The 24,485-nt window shown below is 39.3% G+C and overlaps 1 protein-coding gene across 1 annotated transcript; it reads left to right on the top strand.

Moving 5' to 3' along the window:
* Positions 1-6: 6 nt before the first annotated feature.
* Positions 7-24,047, top strand: DCAF13 (DDB1 and CUL4 associated factor 13). The gene is made up of 11 exons (XM_038174401.2): positions 7-141; positions 1,552-1,751; positions 2,989-3,096; positions 5,151-5,240; positions 6,145-6,300; positions 7,022-7,099; positions 10,305-10,387; positions 12,377-12,541; positions 15,322-15,457; positions 22,769-22,932; positions 23,746-24,047. Exons 1-11 carry the CDS (start codon positions 72-74, stop codon positions 23,831-23,833), a joined length of 1,338 nt encoding a protein of 445 aa, XP_038030329.1. The 5' UTR covers positions 7-71; the 3' UTR covers positions 23,834-24,047.
* The last annotated feature ends 438 nt before the right edge of the window (positions 24,048-24,485 follow it).

Genomic DNA, 24,485 nt, shown 5'->3' with positions numbered 1-24,485 from the left:
GGCTGCGGCCGGCCCGGCCCATCCGGTCACATGCAGGAAGGAAGAGGCAAGGAGCCGGGCGGCGCGGCGCGATGCGGGTCAAGGTGCTGAGCCGCAACCCCGACGATTATGTGCGGGAGACCAAGCTGGACCTGCAGCGCGGTGAGCAGCACCCCCGGGCCCCCCGTCTCTCCCCCTCCCCGGACCCCTTCTCCCCACCCGCTGCCCTGCTGCGTCCCCGAGGCGGTGGCAGCGAGCGCCCCGGTCCGGCCTGGCGGCACCGTGAAGCCCCGGGGCTCGCCGCTGCCCCCCGGCCGCTCGCCCGGTGCCCCCCGGGCTCCCCCCGGTGCCCCCGGGGCCGCCCCCTCGCTGCGCCGCCGACAAAATGGCGGCCGCCGCCTGCGGCCCGCGAGAGGGGTGGCTGCGTTCCTCATCGCCGGGCTCCCTCGTGGTGGTTTCGTTTTTTTTGCTCCGTAGTGGCAGTAACGCGGTTGTAAAATCGCCACCCGTTGTCAGGAGGAGCGGGATTAAGTCTCGGCAGCATTAAATCAGTCTAGGTTTTGAGGACAGGGCACCTATTGTATTTTAAAGTCTGTGTACATTGCTACCGGCTTGTTGCAGTGTGAAGGAGTGTTGTGACTGGCATTTTGTTGTTACTTAATTGTGGTTTTATACTTATAATATGGAAAAGTATTATTAAAGTTACCGACTGGGGCAGCTGAATACACCTTAGCTATCCCTACCTGGACAGGCTGAGAGAGCTGGGCCTGTTTGGCCTGGAAAAGAGAAGACCAAGGGGAGACCTCGTTAATGTGTATAAATATCTGAGGGGAGGGTGTCAAGAAGATGGAGCCGGTCTCTTTTCAGTTGTGCCCAGCAACAGGATGAGAGGCAACAGGCACAAACTGAAGCACGGGAGGTTCCAGCTCAATATGAGGGGGCACTTCTGTACTGTGAGGTGACAGAGCACTGGGACAGGCTGCCCAGAGAGGCTGTGGAGCCTCCTTCTCTGGAGATAACCACAACTTCCTTGGATGTTGTCCTGCACAATGTGCTTTAGGTAGTCCTGCTTGGCAGGGGGGTTGGACCAGATGATCTTCAGAGGTCCCTTCTGACCTCAGCCATACTGTGATCTTTATTTTCCGGGCATGATTTGTATGTAAGTTACTGAAACAAATTCTCAGTCATGTTACAGAGTGATATCCAGCTCCTTTTCATCAGAGATTTTAGAGGTCTTAATATACTTTGGAAATCAGCAGACTAAACTAGTATTAACTCTCGGTGAATGATCAATTGTCAGTTGCTCTACTGAGTTTTCAACCTTCTTGCATAAAACAGAAGAGTGGTGACAAAAGCCAGGAGCACCATGTCAATACTCGCTTTCTCAATTTATTGTAAGGTATATCTACAGACAGATGCAGAGAGACCTTTGCTTAATAGATGTAAAAATCTCAGTGTCACAGAAAATTCTCCCACAGCAGGAAAATCACCTAGAAAAGATTTCTAATTCAGTTCACCTTGACCTTTATTGCACGTCACAGGTTTCTAATGTCTGTGTTACTCTTATTGCAGTTCCAAGAAACTATGACCCTGTATTGCATCCGTTTGAGGTTCCACGGGAGTACACCAGAGCTCTGAATGCAACAAAGCTAGAACGTGTTTTTGCAAAACCTTTTCTAAGCTCACTTGATGGCCACAGAGATGGAGTTAATTGCATGGCCAAACATCCAAAGAGTTTGTCTACAGTACTGTCTGGAGCGTGTGATGGAGAGGTAAGCTGCAGTTATAAACCACAACAAAAAAGGTCTCTTTCTTCCTTCTTTGCGCCCTAGTTACATTTCTTTTGTGTTTTTGTTCAGCCATGATATTATATTCTGTTCAGATGTGATCTTCTCTTCACAAGGTGCAAGTTACCCAGTATGGGACAGTGTTCTTCAAACTGCAGGTTGTGACCTCCCAGCACACGAAGGGTTTCAAAAAGCTTTAGGCAGCAGCTTTAGCTGTGAGCCGGGGATTTAACAATTCCTCAGGATGGAGCAGTGAAAGTGAATATTTGCAGTCCATAATGATTGCTTTTTGCTGTTCCACACCCCCTCCAAAGAAGGTGAACTGCTGTAGTCAGAAGATTATGTCAAGTCACATGAGCTAGGAGGAAGGGTCATATAATCAAAACCTTTGTGGGATAATAATTTAACATACTGAAAAAAATGCTAATCCTGTATTTGTTTATAATGTTTTAGATAAATATTAAAAATAACAAGCAAGGGTACTGTAATTGGAGTAATTTGCATTTAAAAATTATGCTCGTTGTCTCTATCACTCATACCTTCTTCATTTTGATAGCATTTGTGTGTTTTAAAGATGTTTTCTTGGTTGCTGCTTGCTTTTTATAGAACATTCACATGTCACACAGCAGTGCTGGGGAGACTAACCTTTTCAAAGAGGAGAGGGATAAATTTATATGAAACATTGGACAGATTTCTTATCCACTGGTATAGCAACTAAAGTATGGGATACTAACAATACATACAAATGTAAAAATTGAGCTCCTCTGTTTTTTTTTTTTTTTTTTTTTTTTATTATTAAATGGGCACAAATACTTTGAAACAGAAACTTCCATGGGAGGTGGATATCATTATAAAATTGAATACAGCAACTGGAATGAGAACATTCACTTGGTTACAAAGGTTATTTCCTTGTGCTTTTCTCTTTGAAGGGGTGTTTTTTGCTAAAATTAAATTGTTACTGTTATCTTTTAGCAAGAATTCTAGTTGAAAAATAGGGGAATGGAAGAATAAGGTAAGTATGCAGCTTGGGTGGGAGGATGGGGTAAAAAGCAAAGAGCTGCACTTTAAACAAATTTTTGTAAAGAAGGGAATAAATAAGTTTTAACGTTAAAAATCTGTCCAGTGTTCAAGCCAGCTATGCCATTTTGTTACAGCATGTGTGATCTCTTGTGCTTGTAAAACTTAATTAAATAACTACAGAATACTTTTCCATTTTTAACAGGTTAGGATTTGGAACTTGACCAAACGACAGTGTATTCGTACTTTACAAGCCCACGAAGGTTTTGTTCGAGGCATGTGTGCTCGTTTCTGTGGTACATCATTCTTTACGGTAAGTGTAGTGTCTTTCCTTAATACCGTCTAACAATGCAGAGTACCTATTCACCTTTTTTTTTTTCCAGTGAGCAACTTATATTTAAATACTGCATAGCAGAGAGTAAGTTATTTTAGAATTTGAACTCATTTATTCAATTTGTCTATGAACCTGACAACTCTGATTAAAATATTACATTTGGTGTTGTAATATGGATGTTGTTCAGGACTATGGAAAAGATAATTACCAGATTATTGCTAAAGGAGCCATTTAATTAGAATTTGAGTAATCTAATTTTCATTAAAGAAGCAGGTAATTATGTTTGTTGAAGAATTAGGTTAAGTTCATTGGAAGGCATGCAAATGGTTACTTCTGTGAATATTTCTATAGCCTGTAGTTAAAGATAACCTGATCTATTCAAGATGGCTTTGGTTGAGTAATTATGTCCAATAAGGTTGCGTTAATAAGACTTTATTCATTTGTATCAAGCACAACTAAGTCAGTTGCATGTAAGCTGTTTGGGAATAGTATGTCTTCCTGATTGCACTAGAACAATTCTAAGATGACAAAATAAAAAGAACTATTTTTAAGACTAGAGTGTATGGGGGTTTTGCATCTTCTGAGCTCAACAGAAAGGAAATCACTCACCTTCTCCCACAAGAGCTATTTTAAGTGCTATATATTTATTTTTTTCTGAAGTAGATACCAGGTCATGAGGACAGTAGTTACAATGCTTTCTGTGTTCTCAGCAGAAAATTCCAAATTACTCCAAATTAGAATCCCTTTTTGACAAGCTTTCTACCTGAAAATTGAGAGAGGGGAAGAAGAGAAGTAGTGCTATCAGGAGAAGAAGTAAAACATGAACTAAAAGATCACTGTACTGCCACACAAAAGCTTGTGCTGGCATAATACAAGAGGTAGCATGGGATGAGGTAACTGGAGCAACTGAGGTGGATTGACTTTTGAGGGGCCATCTGATTAAGAACCACAAGATGTAAAGTGACTGCTTATTTTAGGCTACAGCTTAAATTTTTTCCTTTCAACCCTCGTAGTATCTCTTTTGATAGTTGGAGAATATCCTAAGTGACAACTAGGTGAGAGACTTTTTTTGCCAGTGTTTAGACAAACCTTTCTTTAAATCAAACTTAGCATAAAAGATCCACGTGTGAAAATCCCATTCAAGCAAAATTTATTTAAATGTAGCCAGATATAAAGATTCTGGAGCCAAGTGCACAGATATGAATGTCTTTGGCTCTGAAAATAAATCAGCAGGGTATACTGTTGTGTCTTCATCCTAGCCAAGCACCCATACAGCCTCTTGCCTGCTTCTTCCCACTCCACAGCAGTAGGATTGGGAAGAAAATAAGAATAAAAGTGAGAAAATTCATGAGTTAAGATAAAAAACATTGAATAGCTGAAAGAAAGAGGAGGCACACAAAGGAAGCACAACCAATCAAACAAGCAACAAAAAGGAAATCACTCACCTACTTCCACAAGGAGTCAGTCTCTCAGCAGCTACCTTGGAAGCCGACACCTGTCTCCTTTCTTCTTCTTCCTCTACCCCAGTTTTTATTGCTGATGCAGTGTTTTGTGGTATGAAATACACCTCTAGCCAATTCAGGTCAGCTGCCTGCATCTCGTCCCTCCTCTTGCCCACCCCTAGCCTAGTTGCGGATGGGGGTGTCAGACATGACAACCGACAGAGTGGGCAATCAGAGAAAACCTAGACACTGCGCAGGCACTGTTCAGCAACAGCCAAAACATTGGTGCTGTCAGCACTGTTCTTGCCACAAATCCAAAGCACAGCACCATATGGGCTGCTGTGAAGAATGTTAACTCCATCCCAGCCAAACCACGTGCCTGTACTTTGTCAGTTTCTAGTGAAATAATATGACAAGGAGAACTAACCTGGTGCTTGGAGGTATAAAAGCGATGAATAACGAGAGCACTTTACTTTTGTATATGTCATAGACATTCCCTTTAGAAAGGCCGCCTGTATTTGCAAAGATGACCAGTAAAGTAAAGAGAGCATATTTTTGTAAAACCATACATGCGTTCTCCACTGTTTCCAGGTCGGTGATGACAAAACTGTGAAGCAATGGAAAATGGAGAGTCCAGCATATGGAGAAGAAGAAGAACCAATTCATACAATTCTTGGAAAGGTAGTAAATCTAAGTGCTGATTTCCCACTTTTCTTCTTTTGAATTAAATTTGAATCAGTTCTTACGTAGCTTTTGGAGGAGAGAGAAATAGGTTGATATGACCTGTTACCACAACGTGTTGTAAGGTGATGGCATCAAATTTTAAAATGGCACTCTTAAAAGTATCTCCCAAGTTTTTATTACATTTATTTTATGTGTAACTAGGAAGGAATATCTCAAATGCCATCAGAGAGTGCTTAGATTTGTCTATACTAATCATCCTTTTTCTCGGAACTCATCAGATCTTACTGTTCTCTGTCTTCATCTGTTGTCAATGCTTAGTCTTCATTAAATAACTTTATTTTCATGCCGTACCTCACAGCCATTCAATACAAAATTTTGACTTTACATTTTAATCTACTTTTGCCAGAAATAAACATACTTCAGCACCTTGAGCTGATGGCAAGCTTACTTTAAGAAAACTGAATGTTTTTTTTTATAAGTAGATATCTTGAAACTGTTTAATTATTTTTATGTGTAGGAGATACTTTCACTTCCTAATTGAAAATTAACTGTACTCGTAAAATTCCCATTTGCTTTAAAGTTGGCCATACTTTGTAAATGGGCTTCTAATGCCAGCTCCATTAGAAATTAACAAGAAATGCATGCATGCGTATTAAACGAGCACGCAGAATAAATGCAGAAAGCCACCCTATTGTGTAAACGTACATCTAATTAGACTTGGTTTCCTGCAGCAGTGGTGACTTGGTTTTCAGTAATGTAAATGAATAAAGACATGGGAGATTGATATTTAATGATCTGTTGATTTTTTGTTGTTGTGTAATAGAACGTACTTAGGCATTTATTTATACATTTGGTTTTGCAAGTTTTCTTTTTTCTTTCTTTCTTTTTTTTTCCTTTAAAGACAGTGTACACAGGAATTGATCACCACTGGAAAGAAGCTGTTTTTGCCACCTGTGGCCAGCAAGTGGACATCTGGGATGAGCAAAGGACCAGTCCCATGTGTTCATTTACATGGGGTTTTGATAGCATAAGCAGTGTAAAATTTAATCCTATTGAGGTAATTTTTGTTATGTATTGGAAATCAGTGTTTGTTTTTTTTTTTTTTCTTGATCAGTATAAGATCTAAACTCTGTTAACATTGTCTTTAACTGCTTTTTTCCAAATGTAAACTTTGTTACATGTCTTCACATAATATGTAGGGGGTTGTATACATATATTTGATGGCGATATTGCCATAAAAGATTGTACCATATATTTGCATCCCTTTATCTTTTGTTTCTGTTAATGGGGGAGAAGAAGAAGAAAATTAGGGTGTTCTCTGTTGTGCCCACAGCAATACATATCCTGTACCTCAATTATATCATGTTATATGATGTAGCAGTTGTGTGGCTGTGGAGCTCTCATCTGTGGCAGTACTTATTGCTTGTGGCAGCAGCTTCTCCCCCTCTTCGTGAGAGAACAACCACATCTGATTGCTATTCTCCAGCAGCTTCTGTATAGCTCTTGGGTGGGCTGTGTTGGTAGATGAAGTGCAGAGAAAGTGCTTGTTACTTGTAGAGAGGACTGGGTGGATTCTGAATTTTACTGGGACAGTTATTTGAAGTGTTTTTGCTGATTAATTTGTTGCACACAAAGAACAATTAATGTATTAATTGGAAAAGGAACTGCTATTTGAGTATCAGTGTAGTGAAATAGTTTGGATATCTAATGTAAGCTGTTGACTATGCTCTAAAAATCTTTATAACATACACTGATTATTTATGTATTGATTTATTTAGACATACCTTTTGGGGAGCTGTGCTTCTGACAGAAATATTGTGCTGTATGATATGAGACAATCAACTCCATTAAAGAAGGTAATTTTTGTCTTTTATTTTTAACAGAAGGTTACGGCAGTAATAATTAATATGTAAATAGTCTAAGTGTTGATGAAGATAGAGAATGGGAAGCTCTGAACCACTGAGTTTTCATCATCTTTAATTTTGAGTCTTTTAACTGAGTTCGAATTAATTTTGAATTTTAAACCAGAGTTAGAAGGGCCTTTTTCTGCATTCAGACGGGCTGTCATGCTCACTCTGTTATAATTCTTGATAAAGTGCCTGACCTGACAGCAATTTCACAATAAGAACTTTATGTTCTTGTATTGCATTGTGTCTCTGTGTGTGTGATTTTTATTTTTTTCTTCTTGCTTGAAGGAAACAAGGTAATTTCTAAGGCATTTCCTTTCTACCAGAGGAGAGCATTGCTCTGCATTTAAAAGGGTGTTTTTCTTTTTGTGTGGAGATAAATCCTTCTCTATGCACTTACTGTAAACATTTCAGAGCTCCTTTGCAGTGAAATCAAAATTGTATTTATACGTATGGAATTTTACCAGTGACATGAAGATTCTTACTAATCTTTAACAAAATGTATGTGTCAGTTCAAAACAAGAAAACAGTAATCTAGGTGGAAATATTAACTGCTGTGTTTTTGAACCCCATAGCTATCTTTACAATTTTTCTTCTGACCATAGAATATTATGGCTCATGACTATACACTCAGTATCCTTATGGATGTAGCATACTGTCTGTAAAGAAGGTGCTCTAATGTACACTAGAACATTATAATGGTCTTTCACATGGATATAAATAGGAATGTTGGTGGCATAACAGTGTTTCTTTCTTTCTCTTCCTGTGCCCCAATAATTTTTAGTGAAGTTTCACTTGGGCCACAGAGACAGTGCTTAAAAAGTTTTTTTTTTTTTTTTTTTTTTTTAAAAAAAAAAAAAGCCAGCTGGAGACCTGAGCGTCCAAATAAACACAGCCAGTGCTATAGATATGCAGTTACAAGTTAAGGGGATGTAGTTTGAGCTTTTGTGAACTAAGTTTGAGGCTAACAATTTGATGTGTTATTTATATGTGATTAATGCATTATATATATAATATTTAATTAAAATTATATATCATTATAAATAAAAGTGCACCTATATGTACACCTGTATATGCATAAAATATATAATAGGTGTATGTACATATATATATATCTCACGTATAACTAGTTAGCACCATGCTTAGACATGTTTCCTGCCATAAGAGTGTAACTGATAACTGCTTGCTTGCATCTGTGGATGCAGTAGCTTCTGTTGGGTTCCTGCTGGGATAGGAATGATTCCCCAGTGGAGAAAAACATTTATGCCTGTTTCTGCCTTGAGAGCAAAGAGCTCTGTAACTCCCAAGAGAAGGATGCTCCTTACAGAGGTACCTTGCCTACGTACAAGTTCCTGGCACTGCTGTTTTCCGCGTAATAGGTCAGGAAAGCAGGTCAGACGCTACCCTGAATTTGGAACTCAATAGGGGTTGAGTCCATTCCTTAATGGAAATAGGAGTGCAGCTTTCCACATCATGGAGCAGTAGCTCTCTTGCCCAGTTTTTCTGCCCGTGAAGTCTTAACGTTGAAGTCTGTGCTTCAAAGAGGAACAAATAAGATGGCGAGATGCTCCTTAAGTGCAATGCCTAGAAAACTTGAACCAAGAAGATTAAAGAACTCTTCTTGATTGTTAGCTTCCCATATATATACACACACACAATATATATACACACAAGGATTAAAATTAGAAAAACAATACTGAGTCTGAGTAAGCTCTAGTTGTCACACCACTGTAAACACAGGGCCCTTCAGTGGCCTATCCTTGCAGTTAAGTCACTCTTTAAAACAGAGATCAGTTCACGTGTCTGATGATTACATTCTGTTCTGGGTGCATGTGATTTCTGAAAATGAGCAGTGTTTTGCAGTGCAGACTTCATTTCATGTTGAGTAGGATAATGTCATGTAGGAAACGAGGATTTATGGAGAATGCGAGTCATGAGACTATGAACACACTTAAAAAGTCACGATCCAGATTTTTTGTGGGGATTCAGTAGGGCTCATCAACACTAACTTGCTTTGAAATTCTACTTTTTTTGAATAATGAACACAATCATACAATTACATTTTGCTGTATGCCTACGTATTTATGGTGTTTGGTATAGTGAAGTGAGAACAGTTTGGAGTACCATAGCGTAAAATAAATGAATTTCAGAATTTTCAAGTAGGATTATGGCTGGCCTGCATTATTATGGAAGATGTTCAGTTTGTTAATAAGTTGAAATTATACCTCTGCTTTGTGTCAGCAATACAGTACAGGAGTTCTTTCTAAATTTTGAAAGCTCCTCCAAGACTCAGCAGAAACCAAAGCTGTTGTGTCATACCAGGCGTCAGATCTCCTCCTGCCCCACAGCAGCCCAGCAGTCACTGCCTCCTTCAAGGTGGAGGCATCCAGCTTCTTGAGAGCTCTTGCCAAATCCACTGTTCCCTAGCAGAAGGGTCTTGTTAGTCAGTCATCAGCTGCATTGCTCCTGCTTCAAGCCAAGGCAACCTCTTTGCAGCTATCTGCTTAACTAGCAGCAAGTAAGTCTTACAAGTCTGTAGCAGGTAACTCACAGCTAATACAGGGACAGTGAGGAGTAAGTTACAACACAGTAACTGCTGCACACATTGCTTGACACTTCTACGAGAAATGGCACCTGGCTTGGAGAATTCAGGAACTTTAAAATTTAGAGATAAAATAAGGAAGGGATTGCAATAACTGGGAGAACATCAGGATGTTACAATCACTTTGCAGATTCCAGATCATAACATTGCTTAAGGACCATATCCTCTGAAATAACCATTTATTTGGGCATGTTTATACAGTACTTAACTAAAGTTTTCTGTGAATATAATGAAGTGAAATTCTTAAGATGATCCCAAGTTACATATTAGTTTCTAGATAAGTGACCAGTAAGAAGGATTTTATTCCAAGATGATTTATGGAAGAAAATTTAATTTCAGTGTAGCGTGAAGCAATGGGCATGTGATGAGAGCTAGGGTGTCTCAGTTCCAATTGTAACACTGATAAGTAAACATTATCATTTATGTCACTATTGCTCTACCATAATTCTGTATCTAGAAAGCATTTGCTTGTCTGAGTAATATAAGAAGCTTTGAAATATAGCCAGTATTTTATTGCCTGCAACAAGGTAGCAATGTGTAAATGTCTTCCAGGTTATCTTGAACATGAGGACAAACACACTGTGTTGGAACCCCATGGAAGCTTTTATTTTTACTGCAGCAAATGAGGATTACAAGTAAGTGTGATCCTGATTTTTGATAATCCCGATCGTGTTAGGTTTTTTGTTTTTTTTCTGATATCTTAGTGATTTACCATCATGTTAAAATACATTTTTTAAAAAAGCTACTTTAACTTTGAACCACTTAAGTAATAACCTAGTGAATTATATGAATTGTAGACTCATTGACTTAAAAAATAAATAAGAGTAGTGGTAGACTGCCTCTTTCAGTACTGTAGTGGGGTGGGGTGTGGAAGCACTCTAAAAAAAAATGCAGTTAAGTCTATGCAAGTATAGTTTACAGTAGGACCTGGAAACTAAATAACATTGCCAGCCCAAGGCAATATAAGTATTTATTTTCTTACCAGTTTATGTGAAGCTTGGTATATTGTACTGATCAGCTATTTTGATGAGAACATTTCTTAAAATTAATTTTTTGTGAAACAATTCCAAGGACTGCAGTACTTATCCTTTCAGCATCTCACAGCAGTATTTTACTTTTGGGCAATACTATTCATGTGAAGAGCTAATCTGATATTGAAAAAGCTGTCTCTTCAAAACTAGGCCACTGCAAAATGTGCTCCATATCCTTGTTTCCAGGAAGTCAGTGATCTAACAATAGATCGCTGCTTTCTTCTAGAACACAGGGATTTTATCGCTTATCTTAAGGCTGTTTTTCCAAGGAAATAGAATCTGGCCCAGGCCTTGAAAATGGGTGTTGTATATAATGTACTGCTTTTCACATTTTTTTGGTTATGGCATGGTAAGGCTACTTGACCTGTTTATGTCATTTTTTTCCCTCACACTAAACTGAAATTGGTAGCTGTTACTGTAAGGGGCAATTCTCTTCTTGCAAACTAACTCAATTAATGAGTGCAATGGCAAATGTACAAATCAACAATATGCCCGAAGTGTTAGCTAATTACATAGAGTAGCAGTTTTGAATGTGATGCTAGCATATTTTTCTTGGGGAATTCAGAAGGAAAAGGAATAGTTGCCAATAAGCAATTGAGTAAAAGACATTGAATTAATTCCAGCTATGCATTCATCTGCAGCAAGGAGGGCGAGGAGCCTGCTGCTAAATTACAAGTTTTTAATACAGTAGTTCTACTAAACAGTATACTTAAATCTGGTTTCATTAAATGCTTTGTCTGTAAATCGTTGTGGTTTATTGGCACCCAGCAAATTAATGATCTATGCAGTTATTGTGCCTTGGTATGTGTCAGAAGGCTGGTGATTGAAAGGAGTATGGGTAGACATCACCTGTTCTTCCTGAGCTCTGAAGTGCTTAAGAGGTAACCAGCTGAGGTCCAGCAGCTATGTTAATATTTAATGTAAAGCTTTTCTACAGGCAGTGTAGTTCTTCTTCAGCTCTGCTGAAGTAGTATCTCTGTGTTTTGAAGGACCAAGCTTTTCTTGGGCTTCTACAGAGTCACTGGTTGCCTGGTATAAAGACAATCAGGCTGTAGGAAAGGGTGCCAACCAAATGGGAACTTCCCAGTAGACTTTGAATTACTAGGAGATCCCATTACGGGAAGATCTAGAAACCCAGCAGAGTTGAGAGAGTTGTCATAATAAGTAATTCAGAGATGCTTGTTCAGGTTATACACTTAAGTCTGGAGTATGGTTGTTGGAGAAACAGGTCAGTCAATGACCCAAAAACAGATACTGAAGGGAGTGGTGGAGACCTATCTGTTCTTTGGGAGCGAACAGGAAACCTGGGTCCTGTTCAATAACTAAATCCCCTGCTTAGTAAACATTTTTCAACCTCTAAGCACTACATCATTCTTTCCTTTCGTGTGAAGTGTTTAGTTGTCACCTGATAATTACTTCCTGATATTATTTCACTTCAACACCTTTACCTTTTATGTGTTACTTGCAGTTTTAAAGCATTCCCTCTGCAGTATGATTTATCTTCAATGAGTTGTGTATGATTAAAGTAGCAAAAATGTGCTCTTCACTTACAGGTGGTTCAGATATTAAGTTGTTCATGTGTTTCTTTTAAAGCTTATATACTTTTGATATGCGCTTCCTCTCATCGCCTGTCATGGTGCATATGGATCACGTGTCTGCTGTTCTTGATGTGGATTATTCACCCACTGGGAAAGAGTTTGTCTCTGCCAGCTTTGATAAGTCTGTCCGCATATTTCCTGTGGACAAAGGCCACAGCAGGTGAGTGATTTTACACCTCTCTCTCTTGCTCTCATGCATCCCAGTGACCTCTCTCCCCAGACCTCAGAATTCTTAATCATTCCCGTCTTCATTGAGGCATTCACTTTCCGTGAGTATCGAAGTCTTACTCTGTTTGTACCTTGAGATTGACAGGTCAGGTCAACTGATAATTCTGGAAAATATGTTAGTGTAGAACATCTGTTTAACAAGTAGCACTGCTGATGCAATTTTGAATTAAAATTAAGGTGGTGTACTCTAGATACAATGTTTTATTGGTCTTTTTAATTCAAAGGTATCCAGAATGGAGGCTGTGTTCCTAAAGAAGCATTTTTTTTAATGGGTTATTTGTTTCTTTTTCTATGGTGTGATACCACCTCTTGTATACATCTGGATTTTAGATTTTTCCCCTGTTAATAATCTGCAAATTCACACTTCTGTTATGGCAGCATGCTTTCTGTGACATGATTGCTTTCCAACAAGGTGCAGTATCAGTGCTGAATTACTGTCCTTATGTATACTCGCTTGTGTTCTACCAAGATAAATCCTATATTCTTCCCCTGTCTGCGTATCTCTAGTGTTTTTAGGTCACTTTGTACTGTATGTGTCACCACAGAAGTCTGCAGGCCTTAGAACGTTTTAGTGCTTGGTTTTCTGGGACTAGCTTCATCCTATACAGATGATTAGTGAAGACATCCCATGGAAAGCACTGTTAATGTGGGTTCCTGAGGATCAGTCCGGGACGCTTTTGTGACCCTATTCAGTGCACTTTATTACTTTTTGTTCATGCTGTGCTAGTCAGGTTTTGAGTCACGTGACAGTGCTTTGAATACAGTTCACTTTGAATTAGTTTCTCATGTAAGATTTCATAAGGCAGTGTATTAAATATTTTGCTGAGGTTCAGATTGGATCTGCCGTGTCTCCATTACTATTATTATTATTTTTTTTCAGTTTGATGAAAATCAAAGCAAGTTATCAGGCCTGTCTGGTATCATTTGTTCCTCATAAACCTACCTTCATTATTCTCTGTCAGACTTTTTCTTTCTTTATTAACTTTACTTTTTCTTTTGCTTTCCTTTGTCCCCCCTCATTTAATCTCCCCCAAAATTGCCACTTGTCTGAGTTGGCTTGGGGGGGGTGTGAGGAATTTTGAATACTGATTGGGGGAGAAATATGTTTTTGTTACTGTTTGATGTAGTTATGTATACATTATTCAACATGTCTACATGCTCCTATACCTGTTTAGGGATTGAGAAGCACTGTTTCTATTTTCTTTTATAACTAATCTACAAGTAGTTCTACTTTTTTTCTTGTTTTGTAATAGTATTTTAAATATAATTAGGTATTCCATCTCTCTCTTTCTCTTTTTTTTTTTTTTTTAATTCTTGTATTATTAAACAACATGGTTCACATCTCTTGTGTTCCACAGATTTTCTTTTCCCTGGAATGTTCATGAAAGTGGTGCTAGGCAAAGTTTAAACACATCACTGAGGGGAAGTGAGCAGATCCCATAATGCTAAAAGAAAAAAAGACCACATTACAGCAGACAATCGATAAGGAAGGCATTTTTCCATTTTGCTCTCTTTTGCTCCCCTTTCTCTTTTGTTGCTTTTCTCCTTTTCTGTCTATTTGTAGTCGCTGTAAATATAGTGAGGAAGAGCCTTACAAGTGAAGAACTTAGCCTCTTATAAGCTGACTAGGGCATTCTGGGACACTTAAAATTCTTTAAAAGCTGGACTTATTCAGAGCTGCATAGTTGAAGTGAATCCTGTGGAATAAAGAAAGGTCTCCAAGCAGAAGATCTGATCCCTCTTGGAAAACTGAGGACAGTTGAGTGTATCTTTAAATGGGGATCCTGACTGTGTTCCAATTAACTCAGACTTTTGATCACTCACCAATTTGACCAATCTAACTTCCATTGCTTCCTATTTTATTTTTAAAAGAAAGCTTAAGTTTGGAAATTGAGTAGCCATAAGAAGTAAGGTCTCGTATGAAGTTGATCTAAATTCTGTAAATTCTTTGCAAATGGAACCTTATGTCTGTGTGTGTTTTTTAAATGATATGTCCAGGTTATATGGCCATCTTCTTTTGTGCTTTTCCTTTCCTGGAGAATGGTAGTTAATAACTGGTGGTGGCAGCAACGGGAGAGACAAAGGCTGAAAATTCAGAGTAAGGAAAGGAAAAATATTTAGTTCTCCAAAGGTGTGTATAGAAAAGTCTGTTACTGAGCCAACTAGTAAAATGAAAGTAAATACATAAATGCTTCTGAAAACATGTATGTACTCACACAGTATTAAACGTTAATGTCAGCATAACCTGATGTGAGCAGGGATGTTTTCAGACGGTTCTTGTGCTCAGTCTTTCAAAAGCTTTGTTGTTTTTGTAGAGTATCACTTCACCACCACTGCAGTTCACACTCAAGCTTATTAAAGCTTATTTAAGGTGGTCTATTGATTCCATCTGTTTTTCTTGCAACTCCCCACAGGCTCCACCTCAGTCTATTTTTTTTTTTTGTGGCTCTTGAATTGTCATGGTTCCTGTATTTCCCTTCTGTTACTACTTGGATTTTACTTGTAAAAAATAACTAGGTAGAAGAAAGAGAAAGGTCTCTTAGCTGCGCAGTATGACTGATACACAAAAGGGATGGGTACAAAAAGAATCAAAAACCTATTTTGATTTTGAAACTGATTTTGCCATGAACAGAAAACTTTCTGCTATTTCAAAGGTAATGTTGATAGAAAAAGTGATGCTAAAGTATTAAAAACCGTTTCTCTTCACTTTAGGGAGGTCTATCACACGAAGCGAATGCAGCATGTCATCACTGTAAAATGGACTTCGGATAGCAAATATATTCTGTGTGGCTCAGATGAGATGAATATCCGTCTGTGGAAGGCTAATGCTTCTGAGAAACTGGGAGTGGTAAGATACATGTTCTGTTATCACAAAACGGTGCTTGGTGGTTTCTGTTCTTCTGTTATTACAACTGGTTAGTCTGTCCAACTTCTAAAAACTTGTTTCTAAAGGGAAAATGTAAAATTGTAGTTTGACATTTGCATTTAATTTGAAAACTAATATGTGATATAGCTCATTGTATTTACTGTGGCTTTTATTAATAAGATTACATGCCTGTGTATTGCTATACAGGGTGACTATTTTGTCTTTTTTAATTTTAACAATAATCACCACTTCTAACTAAACGAGAGTTTTCTATCTTGGTACTACAGGTGAGTAGTCATCCCATTGCACCAGTGACAAAGCAATAACTTCCAGTTCTAGAATGTAGCCATACACAAGTTATTCTACTGAAGCATAGGGTTGCTACTTTAAAAAAAATAAAAATAAAAATGACTGGTTCAAGTTTAGTACATTCTATGATAAGCATATGCATTGTAAAATAGATTACTTGCATCAGTGCATAACTGAGGTTGTCATTAAACTATGTAACTCAAATATTGAGTGGGCAAGCTAGTCTGAAGTCCTTTTAATTCAGCGTAGTCAGTTTGGTTGAAGCCTTCCCAGTAGGAGCAGACATCAGTCTAATTAATGTCTGTCTTTTTCAGTAACACTTGTTCAAATGATTATATATAGATAAAGCCAAAATGTTCTATTGCAGTTAGCACTTACATAGATTCATCTGCACAGTTGTATTAAAGTATTGAGTAACTTTGGAGAACGAATTTGACACTTTTGTCCACTGGGAGTAGTCCCTTTACGTAGCTTCATGTTGTTAGGGTACCCTGGAGGTGCTTACGTGGCTCTTTCTGAGCCCATCAGAAAAAGCAGAGCTGTCAAACAATTCTCAGAGGAATTCCTGCTTGATCTTGGGATGGAGTGAGGGGGGAGGAAAGGGATGCTGTAATTCAGGGAGGAACATTGTACTGTTAAAGGGACGGATCTATTCCGTAGTTGTGGCTGGGGCTGCTCGAGGTGAGGCTCCATCAGTGATAGTTCCTGCATAGAGGGGCTGGTGGGAGCACTGGGGCTGCAGCGTGGAGTGGGAAAGTTCGTGGGCTGTTGTGCCCTGCGAAGGGCTGCATGTGGAGCAGCACACCTAAAACAACACGCTTATCTTTAGCCACGACTCACCACAGGTATTCAGGAGCCCTGTTATCTTTCCCATCCTTGCTGTACAGCTGTATTTTTTCTATAGCCTGTACAATGTGTGTGGTTACAAACTCTTATTTAGGTGGAATTTCTTTAATGGACTAACTCTTCTATTGTGTTTAGGATGTTATTTTTTCCCTGTTTTGAACTGATCCTTGGAATTTTTCCAACTAGAGCTTCAGTAAAACATTTAACAATTACTTGCTAATTCCAAGGGCTCTGCAATGTTCATTACAGGCTTTACTTTTTCATATAAATTTTATGTTAAATTTGCTCAAACAGTGGAGTATTGGGCAGCATTGTTACGTGTTTTCCTGTTGGCATATCCATAGCCTCACAGGAAAACCCTTTTCATCTGGTTTTACAGTATGAGCTGAAATTTTCTCTCCTTGTTAACCATCTTCATGCTTGGTACAGAAGGACCATTCTGTCTCTCTAACATGCTGTTCCAGAACAGCATCATCTGTGGTATTTCTGACATGCGCCTTTGTTCTGTACCCTGTTTGTGAAGGACAAGTGGGTAAAAAGAATGTCCAAACATTTTCACATAGAATGATAGTTAGTATTTTAAAGTATGTTCTGGTGACTACTAGGTGGTAATGGCTTCTTTTTTATGGAAGAGTAAGGATGCTTTGCTCTGGGTAGTAACTGGGAAAACCAACACAACATCACAGGAATGTTATGTAGCAGAAGGACTACTTAGCTATTGTTCCAGTGTTCAGGATGTAGGGTGGTGAATCACCTTCTGCTCTTTTCTGTGGTATTTACACCAGTGAAAACTGGCAGGAGGTGGGTCTGGAAAAGGCACTATCAGTTATGACTTTCCGGTACTGGGTATGTTCTGCACATTAACAGTCGTGTGTTCCTTCACCTGACAGCAAATCCTACACAAAATGCCCTGTATGTGTTTGTTATGTTTTTAAGCACACCACTCCTGCTTGACGTGCCTCTTGGGGGCTGTGCAGAGGACTCAGTTCTGCTGCTAAGGGATCATAGGGATACAGTTTTCACAGCATCTCCTGGAAAGAGTCCAGCGGAGGGCCACAAAGATGATATGAGGCCTGGATCATCTTCCCTGTGAGGAAAGGGTGAGAGACCTGGGTCTGTTCAGCCTGGAGAAAAGAAGACTGAAAGAGGATCTCCTCAATGCTTATAAATACCTTAAGTGTGGGAGGCAGAGGGATTTGGCCAACCTCTTTTCAGTGGTTTGTGGGGACAGGACAAGGGGCAATGGCCACAAGATGAAGCCCAGGAAGTTCTGCACCAACATGTGGAAGAATTTCTTCACCATGAAGGGTGACAGAGCACTGGGACAAGCTGCACAGGGAGGTTGTGGGGTCTCCTTCTCTGGAGATATTCAAGGCCTGTCTGGACGCCTACCTGGGCAGCCTGCTCTGAGGAGTCTGCTTTGGCAGGGGGGTTGGACCCGATGATCTTTTGAGGTCCCTTCCAACCCCTACAGTTCTGTGATTCTGTGCGTAAGGGTTTCTGACAAAGATCTTCAGCCACCAGTTCCCAAGGCAACCAAGTCGATAGTTACCTTTAACCTGTAGGTCAGGTGGCATGTTTGTTACATCCTGTTGTGTTTTTTTTTTTTTTTTTTTTTTTTTTAATTAGAAATGACAATTCATCCTGCCATTTAGAATGCACAGCTTGTCACCTTGCAACATCGAGAGGCATTTTAAGGAAGCAAAGCTATTCGGAAATAGGGGAAGAACTTAAAAGGGACAGTGAATTATGTAGAAAAACCGCTCTCGTTTCACATGGGTGACACTAATGAACTTGTGAAGAATTATGTTATAATAAGAAGAGAGAGTGTTCCACAGCCCTGTATCTTGTGTGGAAATATGTTCAATCACGATGTTGTCGAAGCCTTGAATTTAGCAAGACGCAGAATATGAATATTAAATTAGTGACTGTCCAGAGCTGATAGAGTTGCTATAAAAGCTTTTGGAAGCAGTATGAAATTTTATTTTATGTGTTTAGAGAAGAATTGCTACAAGGACTTTGGGTGGAACCTCTACAGCTCATCCCATTCTTGGATATACCCCGGGAATGTCACTTGGATGCAGGCAGCTGTGCTAATCCTTGCTCCATCCAACTTGGTAGTTCCTGCGGTTTTTAATGTTGCAGGTGTTAATGGCTGTTCATCAGATTCCTCTGCTTTTCTTTAGCACCTGCTCTCTTTTTTTTTTTTTTTATTAGAGGCCTGGCGTTCTTATCTTCGTAGACATGTGCTAGCTCATTTTGTAAAAGTCCAGTTCTTCCATAGTCTGTGGCTATTTTTTGAACGCTTTGAATATTCAAAGCTGAACACTCAGTAATTCTGTCGGAAGTGTCAGAATGTGTCTTAAATGCTTAGTTGCTTGGTCTGCTATTTTTCTTAGCTGAGAAGATTTGATTGAATGACTCATCCAAAGGTCACTGTATTCCTGATATAATGCCAACTTCTTGTAATACATTGTATTTAAGATGGATATTTTGGGGGTGGGGGTGGGTAGAAAAAGAAAAGTGATAATCCAACTTTTTTTTTCCTCTTTTTTGGTCACTTAGTCTCATTTTCAGCATTGCTGGGATCCGAGGAAGTTAGGCTGAATACGGTATTTAGGTTGTGACTGGTGAACATTTATACAGTTGGAGAGTTGTACTTTCTGAACTGCGGCTACCCCAGCAGTCATCAGTTCTGACATGCATGTTTCCTTTGGTTTTTAATGTATTTGGCACTGCAGTCATTATTTAAAATCAGTGAAACATTAAAGGAAGAATCAGCGTCTGGAGGAGCCAGGGGCATGCTGTGTCTCCACTCACTGGCAGTTAAATCTGCATGGGTTTTATGTAGGGGTAACAAAACCCAAATCTTTCTGTTGGATCTACTGCAGGAGTTGTTTTAAAATAATTTGAAGTGTTTAGTTGTTTGTTTTTTTTTTTTAATAAAAAATGATGTATTTTTTTCCCAATAGCAGTCTGAAGGTAAATAGGACTTCACAGGTTATATTTTTAAGGCAGTAAACATCTAGCTCTGCGTGTCATGAAATGAAAGACCCAATTACAAGAGTTTTAAGATACTCCAGACTGTTAAAATACTGTACTTTATGGACTTGACGTGTACCCAAACTTGGCATGTTAAATACGTGTGAAGCTTTTGTACTTGTGGTCTTGGGGATTTCTGAAAAAGGGTGTGCCTTTGGATTGGAGGAAAAGAGGGAAAAGGCTGGAAAAGCAGTAATAGAGTAAATTTCAGTTAACAAAATAGAATTCATCTAATTAATATGAAGGGAGAGGGATATTTTTAATTATAGTGAAAGCAATGAACCGTCAGTAAAACCCGAAGGTGCATTGTTCTTCAGTACACTGACACATTAGAAAAATCCTCCACCTGCAATGTTTTTGCAATATGCGTGAATGTCAGTAATACAACTTCTGTGACTAACAGCAGCACGATTTGGCTCTGCTACCTTTCCAGAGTTGCTAAGGATCAGGCAGAGCACTGGACAACTGAAGAAGAAAATTTCATGCTTGTGAATGATTTGTGTCTCAGCGAGTGTAACAGAGCTGGAACATGGGTTTTCTGCTTTCCTACAAGGTGCAGAAATGGCTTTTGAGTAAGAACTGAAAAAGATTGGAGAAAGTGCAATTACAAGGCTCAGTGTTGTTCTAGCAAAGTGCATCAGAACTGTCTGAGTGATTGTAGATCCTTTCAGGCTCCTGCTAGTGTACGGTCCCATTGTGCGAGATGGGGCTGATAACAAGCAGCAGCAGGTACTGAGTGACACGACGTTCTTCTGAGTGATCTGCCGATGGTAATTCAGTGCACACGTAGCCTCATCCCTTTAGCTACGATTTTGTGCTCTCCACATCTACATCACCTCTATGTTTTGTTGTCCGTTTAGATGTAAAGAACCCATACGTCTTTGTTTGTTTTACTCAATAATGAGTAATGAACTTAATGGCAATAAATTCAGAAGACAGTTTTCATCAAAGCGGTGGAAAAATTTTAAACACAAGCTACAGTGTAGAAAATTGCTAGGATATGTTTGTTTTCTAACAATATGTTGCATCTGTGCTCTGTCTGCCCTAACCTGGAAGGGCAGCCTGGAGAGGACTGATAAACAGCCAGTTCGTATTCCCGTGCTAAATGAGAGGAGTCTGGTAGTGAGTGGGATAGTGTGCTACAGATGCAGCCCACTTTAAAGGGAGCATGGTTTCTGGAAGGTGATTGTAGCTCTTCAGTCAGGGCTCCAGAAAAATGCTTACCTTCCTTCTGCCTGGGGGTGTGCGAAATAACTAGCCTCTAGCGTCTGGAGGGAGGAAAGAGGCATAGGCAGGTCACTTAGGGACACGTCTTCCTCTTGCTAACAACTTGTGTTTTAGGGTTATTTTCCCCCTTTTTCACTCTAGGTATTGGCTGTGTAGTACGGCTGTTGTAGTGGCACCAGCAATTACTTTTGCACCGCGTGATTTCTGTTTTCCTCATATAGGAAGGAAGCTCCCCATTCACATCAGGATGTATGGAGAAAGGGTCAAACATCACCTTTCACTCATGATGTCACGTAAATACAAATTTTTTACACTGCAGGGTGTTCGTTCTGGTCCCTGTAAATGAAATCTGGAGTCCTGCTAACCAGCACTGCATTTATGGCATCTTCCTCAGCCCAAAGCAGTGCGGGAAGCTGGTCTCCTCAGCTGTCTGGGGTGAGCTTTGTAGCATGACTTGCAAAGAAGAAATTGGAATTCAGTACTTAATTGCAGTCCTCTTTCTTGGTTATCTGGTATTTTTGGTAAATAGAAACTTATCAGTAATACACTTTTCCCCCCCCCACCCCCCATCATATAGAGGCACGGCCTGGCATATGGATGGGGTGCTGGTGTTCGGTGGCTGGATGGGACGACACCAGCTACGTGCCCTTCTAGAAGCTGCGTGGCATGTGAAAATGGAATAAGACTCAAACATAACCACTGCTTAATCTATATTAATTTTTTAAATAAGATATTCTGGGTGTATCTTTAATTTACAGATTCACCTCCTGTCTGTAGAATCATCAAGGTTACGCTAAATCAGCAGCAATTTGCTCTTCTTAAATTGAAGAAAAATCATTGCATTTAATTAAAATAAAAGCTCTTTAATTTGGATTATGTTGGCAGTTTTCCGCAGAGTGGGAACACCTGGGATTTATTGAGAAAGAACCATCTCTTCAGGCTGGCTCACTAGAGTAAATTTCACTAAAAAGGAGATCGTTTTATTGGGTTAGGATTGTAGAATTTACTCACTTGCAGTTTGAGAGGTTATGACAAATATAAGTAAAGCAGGTGGATTTCATTTTATGAACACGATGGTGTGGGCAAACAGAGGTTCAGAGTGCTGTGTGTATTGGATGCCTGAAATAAGATCCTCGTGAGTGGTGAGCACCTCTACATTTGGTACCTGGAGAAACCTCTGTCATATGGCTTGTGTTTACCTGCTTTCAGACCATTAGTGGTATTTTTGACCAAAATTGTCTGAGTGTGATAAACATTTTCAGAATTTACGGACTACTATAACAGAAAATGTTATAACAGAAATAACTTCTAAACATAACCTCCAGAGTGGAGAAGAAATAGGGGAAAAAAGGAAAAAAAAAAGACGTCTCTCAGTTTCAGTGTTGTTAATGGTGTCTTGGATATAACTGTAAATATGAATGAAATTTGTGTCCTTTCGTGATTGTACCATTTCACCTTTATTTCACGTGTTTATGATACTAAGTTATTTTTAGCTGTGTGATGAAAGCTGGAACTCCCCATGTGCCACGTAGGCAAGCTAATACTTGAAATCTCATATGTACAATGTGCTTCCTAATGGATCCAGGTGCTGGATAAGATTTAGGCCACGTGAGGAGCTGTCTGTAAAGCAGTTCATGAAGACAATTTGTTTTTAGCATTTGTACTTATACTGACTAGTGGTTAAAATGCCTGCAAATCTTTGTTTCACAGTGGAAGTTGATCATCAGCATTGGTTAGGAGAGCAAGCGGGCTGATCAAAGAGGTTTTACTGTCTGCCAAAGTTCAGCGTTTGTAGAGAAACTGCAGAGAAAATCCTGACAGTTAAGTCCCTGTTCTGTAACATGCTTGTCTGTGTTATTTTCCTTGTAGCTGGCACCACGAGAGAAGGCAGCTATGAACTACAATCAGAAGCTGAAGGAGAAGTTCCAGCATCACCCGCAGATCAAACGCATAGCTCGGCACCGTCACTTGCCTAAAAGCATATTCTGCCAAATCAAGGAACAACGTATCATGAGAGAAGCTCGTCGGCGAAAGTATGTCTTCCTCTTCCATCTTCTTGTCTTTGTATGAATAAAATGCATCACTGTGGTGCTGTGGTAGCAATGCATGGGAATGTTAGAGCTACAGGGTGTGGGAGGAATGAGTATGAGCTACTTCTAACATCTGAAAAGTGATCACGAGCTCTGGATTGATTAACTTTTGGTTATAAAAAAAAAAAAAGGGGGGGGAGGCAGGTGCCAGTATCAACAAGGACTGGCTGCTTCCCAAAAAAGGGCTGAAGAAACAGGATTGAGTATCATGTTGGAAAGAGCCACAGTGCTCTGATAGGTGTGACGTGATGCAACACTGCTACGGAAACAGAATGAGGTGTGGGTTATTGGAGGTTTTTTTTTTTTTTTTTTTTAAATGCCAAACTCCAGGACGAGCGTTTTCAGTCACCTGGATCGCTGTCATGTTGGAATATAGCAGAAGGTGGCATACTTTGCTGTAGCCATGAAATTAACAATAAAAACAAAAAGTGGTGGGTTTTAGTCAACTTCCTCAGCTACCTGTGAATTTAAGCAGCAAATTCAGCTAACATGAAAATGAAGTAAGCTGGTAAGCTGTGCTCCCAAGAAAAAAGTCAGTTTGAAGCTATTCTAAGTTAGCAAATGTTAAAGATACTTTTTGAAGGGACAATCCTCCTTCTCAAAAGAGGAAATGTGTTGTTTTTGGCTAACAAAAGCTAAACAATTCTTAAATTTTTTTTTTTTTTTGATTTTAAGTAATTTCTTAAGGAGGAAGCTGGTATTTGTTAACTCTTTGTGATGATTACTGAACTGTGTTTTTATGCTTTCTGTTCCTAGGGAACTGAATCGTCGCAAGCACAGCAAACCAGGATCTGTGCCAGTGGTGCCAGAGAGGAAGAAACATATTGTAGCAGTAGTGCAATAACTGTTTTCACATGTACAAAATCAAGACTGTTAAAGTTGCTGATATTAATAATGACAGTTGAATAAATATCTTTTTGAGCTTATTTAAAGCTTGTGCCACCTTTCATCCAGATTATACAAGTTACGTAAAACCCAGAAACTTCTTTATATGAGACTTATTGTAAGCCTCATATTTGAAGTTTGTATTACAAAAATAAAAGTTTTGCAATTCTCAAGGTACCTGTAGCCCAAAGTTCTTTGTTGCTGTTGTCTGGGAAATGCTTCGCTTCTCCTCCAGTGGGATGAACTCAGCTTTTTACTGGCAGTACTGGCGAAGTGCTCAGACAACAGTGCTGGAATTCAGCTGGGCTTTTTAGGCAGAAGCCTTCTCCTGCAGAAATGAGAGATACTAAATGACCATAAATATTGCTTAGTATTTTCCATAAAAAAGGTTTTTTTTTTTTCCAGCCTTTGTACTACTGTGCAGTCGGTAACTGCCCTTCCTTCTGTCCCTCAAGTTTATGCACAAAAAATAACTTATGAACCCAATTAGAATAAACTCCATATTGTAACTTTTTTTATTTGCTTTAAACTCTGGAAATACCATTTTGAGTGCTTCTAGCACCGTGTAGGTAAGATTCCTGGATCATCATGGCAAAATTATGGCTTTTTGG

Source organism: Anas platyrhynchos, chromosome 2 (assembly GCF_047663525.1).
Source record: "Anas platyrhynchos isolate ZD024472 breed Pekin duck chromosome 2, IASCAAS_PekinDuck_T2T, whole genome shotgun sequence".
Classification (NCBI taxonomy): domain Eukaryota; kingdom Metazoa; phylum Chordata; class Aves; order Anseriformes; family Anatidae; genus Anas; species Anas platyrhynchos.
Note: the sequence above shows the minus strand (reverse complement) of the source record. Positions and strands in the feature narration are given on the sequence as shown.